Source organism: Morone saxatilis, unplaced genomic scaffold (assembly GCF_004916995.1).
Source record: "Morone saxatilis isolate NCDOM2014 unplaced genomic scaffold, NCSU_SB_2.0 Contig19, whole genome shotgun sequence".
Classification (NCBI taxonomy): Eukaryota; Metazoa; Chordata; class Actinopteri; family Moronidae; genus Morone; species Morone saxatilis.
The window spans coordinates 285,044-293,273 of record NW_023339751.1 but is presented as its reverse complement, the minus strand read 5'-3'; the positions used below and the strand labels follow the sequence as shown (position 1 = coordinate 293,273).

The 8,230-nt window shown below is 42.5% G+C and overlaps 1 protein-coding gene across 1 annotated transcript; it reads right to left on the bottom strand.

Annotated features, from left to right (window-relative positions):
* Positions 1–419: 419 nt before the first annotated feature.
* On the bottom strand, positions 420–7,042 carry shld2 (shieldin complex subunit 2; the record flags this gene model as incomplete). Its single annotated transcript, XM_035663748.1, is given in 10 exon segments — positions 420–565; positions 2,723–2,841; positions 2,985–3,228; positions 3,381–3,584; positions 3,657–3,803; positions 4,759–4,953; positions 5,043–5,150; positions 5,275–5,425; positions 5,695–6,317; positions 6,875–7,042. Coding segments are annotated over 10 exon segments (2,105 nt in total), but the record flags the coding sequence as incomplete, so codon positions are not given.
* Positions 7,043–8,230: the final 1,188 nt, after the last annotated feature.

The following is an 8,230-nucleotide window of genomic DNA, read 5'->3' as shown; positions in this document are numbered from 1 at the left end:
GAGAGAGATTTGTAATATACCCAGTAGAAAGATATAAGCTCTCAGAATGCTGATCCAATATCTAATGTAGGATTTTTTATCCTTGTTCAACAGACGACGCAAGAATATTCTTCTTTTTAATTGTTCAAAATAAAAACAAATTCAAGTTAATACTGTTAATTCAGATTAAAATAGAAAAATCAAATAATACAGAACTTTGGTTGTTTGTTAAATGTGTAATTACTTTAATTAAACACTAATAATCATAAATGACACAAGATTTCATGTAAAATATACCCGTTAAAACAGTAGCTGTTTTAGCAACAAGAGCTTCACTGAGACTCCAATCTCGTCTATAAAAGCCACATTTAAATCTCCAAACCTCGTCAGCGTTTGGAATAACATTGGGGTAACAATCTGCAGGAAGCTGGTCTGGATGTTCATTCAGCTGGGAACTGAAGATCCAGCAGTGTGAGGTCCTGGTTGATGGGGACGCTGTTCTTCGTTCGCTCAGGAAGTGGCTCCGGACCGGTGATGAATGAAGAGTTTTGTTGGTAGGGATGAGGAGGGTCTGGATCCTCTCCCGCTGCCACCTTGGATGTACTTCACCTCCAGAACCTGGAGCTTGAGAGCCAGAGCAGAAAGAAAGACTTCAGCCACGTCAGTAATCAATACTCCATATATTAAAAACATTAATCAAACTAATACATCAGACAACCCTGATCAGCCTTTATCAGTTAGCTAGTGTTTCTGTAGTGGAGACTAAACGTTTACAATGATCCATATCAGCAAGTCTGAATCAACTAAAAGCTCCCTGGCACCCCAAACCTCCCTTTAAGAAATATCACATTTAAGCAATTCCTAACGTGGTTCGTAACAACACGTAACTATAGAAACACCGAGCTAAAGGCGTCATATTGTCCACAGTCTGAAGCTGTCATACAGGATCAATATCATCCATAAAGGATAAGTGTATAATGTCAAAACATCCATAAAGAAGCAGTGTATACTCGATCAATATCATTCCATGACAGATACAGTGTATACTGATCAATATCATCCCATAAAGATAACAGGTGTATACTGATCAATTATCAATCCATAAAGATACAGTGTATACTGATAATATCAAAAAGATAGTGTATACTGATCAAATCTCCATAAAGATAGCAGTGTATACTGATCAAGTAATCATCCCATAAAGATACAGTGTATACTGATCAATAATCCATGAAAGAACAGTGTATACTGATCAATGATCCATGGATCCATGAAGATACAGTGTATACTGATCAATGATCCATGATCCATGAGATACCAGCGTATACTGATCAATAATCAATACCAGGTTAGCATAGATATAGATTCCTCGCACCAAAAAGAGTCCTGTCAAAGGTTACATGAGGTTATATCTATTACAGGACAATGTGATTGGTGGAGCTATATGTACGGGAAAGAACCGTGGTTTAGACTTTGGGCTTCCTTGTTTGGTGCACCAGGCTGGTCGCCAGCCTCTTGGAACACGATTCAACCAATTACGAGGAGACACGCACTAAAACGAAATAATTAGTAATTCCGCTTTCTTTCCCTTCCATATATAGGTCCCTTCCATGCAGGACACCATCAACGCAGCCTGAGAGCCCTCGCTTCGGAGCTGACAGACTCCTTTCACCCCAAATGTGTGAAGGGAGAGATTTCGTAGGTCCTTCCCTTCCCTGCTGCTGTCAGACTGTTTAACATCCGAGGCCCCCCGCCCCCACCACCAAATAACAATGTGCAATAATTTCACTGTGCAATCTTTTGCCTCATTGCACTGCTGCTGCTAGTGTTTGGTACTATTTTGTGTTATCTGTTTGGCTGTTTGTAGATTCTTACTTTTTCTTTCTTTTATTTTATTATTATTTTCCTACTCTTACGTTTGTATAACTGTTTTTTTTCTCCTACCCACTTTGCTGGCTGCAACATCGGAATTTCCCCCATTGTGGGACAAATAAGGAATACTCTTATCTTATCTTATCTTATACTGATCAATATCAATCCCATAAAGATACAGTGATACTGATCAATATATCCATAAAGATACAGTGTATACTGATCAATAATCAATAAAGATGCAGTGTATACCTGATCAATACATCCATAAAGACTAAGTTTGTTGTTGTTGCTGTAAACATGTAATCAATCATAAAATAGAATGCAGTTAAAACAGATCAATACTGTCAAGCAGCACCAGTTATTGATCTGTAATCAGTTATTAAATTAATATTTCTTCTTTTCGAGTTGCAACCAGCAGATGGCGACCATAGTGTTTCTGTTTCATTGTGTCTTTTACTCGAGTATTTTACTCCTGAAGCTTTAATTACATTAATCTGACAGCAAAGAGTCTATAAAATATGAAACAATCAATACATAATTGAGATAAAATAGATCAAAGACAAAATAACTTATTGTTTGGAAAGAAAACAAATGAATCTGATTTAAAAAGCAAGCTGCACTTTGGATTCTGGGTAATTTAATCAGCTGATAAATGAATAATGATTATAATAATCAATAAATTAGTAAAATTACATTAATGTCAGAATAATCTGATGATATTACAGTTTAATATTACCTTATACTCATTATACTGTCACTGCAGTAACAGATTACTTTAGTACTTTTACTACAGTAAAAGACTACTTTTAGTAATTTTACTGAGTATTAGTACTTTTACTACAGTAATAGAGTACTTTAGTACTTTTACCTGAGCTCCTGTGGAGGTTTATCAGGCGGAGCTTCCGAGAATCTTCTGCAGTGGAACCGGAGGAACCTGAAACACCACCCTGAGTGCTGCCCTGCCCACTCACTGTCAGCACACCTGGCCTGAAAGACACACACATAATACATCATTATATAATGTAATAAATATAATATATAATATCAGATAATAATGTACTATAACATATATAACATATTTATTATATATTATAATATATATATATATATATATATGGCGTCCGTTGTACCTGTAGTAGCGGCGGACGACAGTGTGCGGCAGGCAGGGGTAGCAGGGGCCGTAGATGCTGTTGGCGTCGGAGTCGAGCTCGGTGGAGCAGCGGCCGCAGCCGGTGTAGGTGATGTCGCCGCTCAGTGCCGCCAGAATACCGTCCAACGGGGTGGCGCTGTACAGGAACGGCTGCAGTGCATTCTGGGAAGGCAGAGAGTTCTGGAAGTGGAAGGCGGTGACCTGGACTCTGAGCTCCACGTCACCTGGTAGAGGAGAGCAGCTTTGATTTACCTGCACAGGTGCCTCAGGGGGGGGATTTAGGTACTATACTAGTTCAAATAAAAGCGTGTGTCCTGGGGGTCCCAACCAGTGTTAAATTAGATCCTGAACCAGCTCTGGACCCAGTGACACTCACCGCTGTATCTCTGGGACAGCAGCGTGTCGAGGTCCAGCTCCAGAATGTCTCCTGTCCAAACGGATTGCGGTCGGAGGAAGTCCTGTGCTCGGCGGCTGGCGGGGTCCAAAGGCCGGACGGAGCTCCAGGGGGTGGAGTGCAGCTCTGGGAGGTCGGTGGTCAAACCGTCCCTCACCAGGAGGACACGGAAGTCCCACACAGCCGCTGACAGACACAGAGGTTCGCTTTAAGGTTTGTGTCTACATACATATACTTCCTCTGTGTGTGTGTGTGTGCCTCTGTCCCGGTTAAAGCGAGGCAGCCAGTCCACAGCTGCTCCCCACAGCAGCAGCGCCCCCTGCTGACCGTCCAGTTGCTCCACAGTCAGAACGGCCTTCAGCTGAACAGCCGACCTGCAGCGAGACTCCGCCTCACTCCGCCACGCTGACACCCAAACATTTCATTTAGACTCAGAATCAATAATACACGTTTCAGTACCCGGTGGTGTTCCACAGGGATCAATTATTATGCTGCTTTCATACAGAATCATAGACAGAAAGTAGTGGATTAGTGGATGAGAGCAGGGCGGTAAACTCAGGTGAGGCCGGTAGAAAACACCGGATGTTACGTAGCTGCCTCACACGAGGAGAAAACATGAACAATCTGGGGGGCTAATAATCAATAAATGACCTAAATGAATGTTCAAAAGTTTAATATATTTTATTCCATTTGTCCTATACGACATCACCATAGCAACATATCGTCATCCGTGTTTGGTGTTGCCGTGCTGTGAAGAAGCTGCAGCATTAGACTATTCTGTTTTTATATAAACAGTGTTGGTTAAAATGTCTGTTTCTATGCTGATGACACTGTTATTAATCACAAACTGTTTAAAGGACCAGTGTGTTTCTCAGCTAAGTTGCAATGTATCTTTTTGTGTAATTTTCCCGCTTTTTTAGTCTTAATATTGCGTTTTTCTGTATTTTTTATGATTTTTAAAATGTTTTTCATGCATTTTCAGTGGTTTTTTTGTGTGTAACTTTCGTGTGTTTTGTATTTTTTTGTGAGTTTGTAGTGTGTTTAAGTGGATGATGAACATCATTCTGTATGGAAGAAGACTGAAACTAGAGACTGAGACCATAAACTTATCAGGAAACTGTTTACTGAGATAATGAATAAAGGTGGCTCATTCTCCATTAGACTGAATGGTATCAGTGTGTTATTGCAGCCAGTGGAGCTCCCCCTGCTGGACGTTACACAGAATGCACTTGACACTTCCTGGAAGCTCTGTTATATTTACAGTCAATGGTTCAATCACACTTTATTTTGCTGAATCGCTCGAAATTCAGTTAAACTCGTTGATACATCTGGATGTCTTAATGTCACCTGACCCACTCACCTGTGCTCATGTGCGTGTGTGTGACACGCAGCAAAGCGTGAACCAGCGTGTTGCCCTTCAATGACCTCAGAGTGGCGTAAGGGAGGCGGTTCGGGTCCTGGGGGGGGTGGAGGTTCAAAGACACCAGCAGGGGGCGCCGCTCCCGAAGAAAGCCACTCAGAGAGCTGAGAGAGCGAGCATCAACGTGCTGAGGGACTGAAGAGAGAGAGAGGAAGAGGAGAGAGAGACTCTCTTTAACGCTCAGCTGAGGAGCCTGCTGATTGGTTGCAGTCTGGGTTCAGTACCTGGTGGCGAGGAGGAGGAGGCGATCTGTCCCAGGTTGAGCAGTTTGCTGCTGAAGGTCGACTGCAGCACCGTCTCTCCTCTCCACCTGTCTTCATTCAGCTGCAGTCCTGATCAGAGACAGCATCAACACAACGAACCCTGCGGTCATCAGGAGCCCTCTCATCTAAATACGGTCACCTCTGGTTCCTTAAAACCTCCATTTAAAGGAGCAGAGAGAAGATATTCTCGTACCTGTGATGAGCAGAACGTCTCCAGGACTGACTGTCAACGCCCAGAAAGCTGCTCGCCGCCACAGCACCACCTTCATCTCAACACCTGATTGGTCCGTCACCACGATGGACGCCAGAGGTACGAAGGTTCCTGCCGCCGGCCCGGACTTCACCTTAAAGCCAACAGTACATTGATATGACAATATAATAATAACATTGTTTGTCTCAATTGCACAGTGACTGTAATCACAGTTACTACCAGACATCCAGTTAGCTTAGCTTAGCATAAGTGTTTATGAGCTAGACCTGCGCTATTTGAAAAGTGTCCTGAGATAACTTCTTGTTATGAATGAATTGACGCTATACCAACAAACTGAACTGAATTGAATATGTTAGCATCCATCTGAATGGACGTTGGATTTATCGTAACGTCTCCACCCACCTTGACCTCCTTCAGGTGACAGGGGTGAACCACCGCCACCAGAACCGAGTACCGCGTTCCCAGCTTGTCACACCGGGTCAGGAGTGTGGTGGCACCCCGGGGCCCGGCAGTGGCGCCGTCCGACGGCACTACAGACTCTTCAGTCCTGAGGTTTTCTGGGATTCGGGCTCTCTTGAAATCGGGGGAGCTTTTGGACTCGTGTTGCTCAGCATCCTGGGAGCAGAGCAGCCCGTCTGCGGTGGTCTCAACCACGACGCCCCCTTCCTCCGCCCTCAGAGTCGGGCTGAAGAGCTCCGCGGAGGCTCCCGGCGACGGCGTTATGGGGCTGAAGAGCTCCGGCGTGCTGGAGGAGACGGAGGGCGGGGTGTGAGGAGGTGGGGTTTTCTCAGGGCTGGTTGCTGATTGGACGCCACGTCTGCCTCGCAGGATTAAAGCCTGACTCAGAGTCCAGGTGGTGAGGTACTGAGTCTGGGCCGACAGAGGAGGGACGGCTGCTGCAGGTTCTGGTTGTTCTGGTTCTGCAGGGAAACAGCCGTCCAGATACTCATGAACTGAAGCCGAACACTGATCTTCCTTCCCGGGATCAGCTTTCTCGTCCTCCATCCTGGTCCTTTCACCCTCGTCTGAAAGATTCGCAAATGATTCAAATGATCAATGAGAGTTTAAATAGTCAATAACATAATACATTAAAAGTTAAAATCTCATGTCTGTACTGTAAATCTGAAGTTACTAATAGCAGCAGTTAGCTTAGCTTAGCATAACTACAGAAGGAAATAGCTAGCAAAATACAGTATATTTTCCTATATTTTAGTATTTAGTATTAGTATATAAATCACAAGAGAATAAATGTTTGACAGCCAGGATTAACGGTGGGTATAAATTAATAATTCACAATTGCAGCAGCACACAGACACAGTGGGTGAAATATATGTTATACGGAATATGAAACAAAACAAAAATATAAAATATTGACATTAAAAATCACAAAAACTGTGAACATAACAGAAGATAACACACTAATAAAGCTGACATTCTGAAATAAACTAAATACCATAAATAAATTCAACTAAAACTGGTTCATTTAATTAAAGTTTGTGGTTCAAATCTGATAAACAGAAATTAATCTATTAACAGTTTAAATGTAACACTCTTAGCTTCCTGTTGTCCCTGAACGCCTCACCTGTTGCCGGCCTCAGATGTCCATCCTGCCAGGTGAGCTCCAGGTGTCTCCAGTCGACAGGGGGATGCTCCCCGCTGTTCACCCCAGAACCGGACACCAAGGCTGGGCCAGAGGAGGGAGGAGGAGCCCCCAGGAAGACGTGGATCTTTGGCCGCTTGCTCATGATGTCTGCGGAGGAGATCAATACGGAAGTTTATTCCGGACAAAATGATTGAGTTTAAAACAGATTTATTTAAATTTGAGGACGTTTATCAGCAGGTTACAAACAAATTAAAATCTTTTTAATATTGTTGTCTTTAGTGAATTTTTCTATTAAGGCCAGATCATCCCTGGGAGTCTGCATGAAGCTAGTGTTGCACACTGTAGGGAAAACTGAAAATCTGACCCTCATCCCGACATGGAAACACATATAAATCAGTGATCAATACATTAAAACAATAACATATGAAGCTTTAGTTGACGCAGTGATTGTGCACCAGACCGAACTTTCAGGTAAAACTGGTGATTTCCAGATGTTTTCAGCTGCATCAGGTGTTACATAACAGAGTCTGGATCATTTCCTTCATGGTCGCACATTAAATGTCTCTTTAAGTCAAACCAAAGTCTTATGCAACCGTGACTCGGCAGAAACAGTTCACAGTGAGGAGACAGAACATGGATGCAGCATGTAGACGTACAGCTGGGAACAATAACCATCCACGGCTCCACCAATCAGACGGCAGGATGCTGGGGGAGGTGGCGGAGGTGCAGTTAACAGACGGGTCTCCAGTCCGAAGTTACTGGAACCTCAATCAGGAAAACATCTTAATTAAAAGATCATAAAATAGGGCGTTTGTTATAATGTTATGTCCTCTGGTTCCAGAATACAGACGATGCAGAACCAGAATAACTAAACAATGAATATTATACTTAACATATATATTGTACTATTGTACTAATATTTATATTATTTGTATTATTTATTAATAATATTTATATTTTTGTTCTGTTTTATTATAAAAGTTTTTCTATAATTTTGTATTTTTTTTACTGATATTATTTGATATATCTACAGATATTTTTTGAATATTTTAATGATATTATTTAGACATTTTACTGATTTTTAAAAGGTATTTTCTGGGTATTATTTTGTATATTTCCTGCCATTATTTTAGATATTAAATAATATTTTTCAGGTATTTCCCTGTTTTCAGACGTGTGTGTGCTCCTGCTGTGTTTCAGTTTCAGTCACTGACGGCGTCTCTTCCTCCACCTGCTGCCGTCAGTCGTCTGACCCTCTGAGACCCCGTGAGCTTAGCTGGACGCCGTGTTCCCTCCAGGACGCACAGACCTGAGTGAAAGTTCCGTACGCACAAA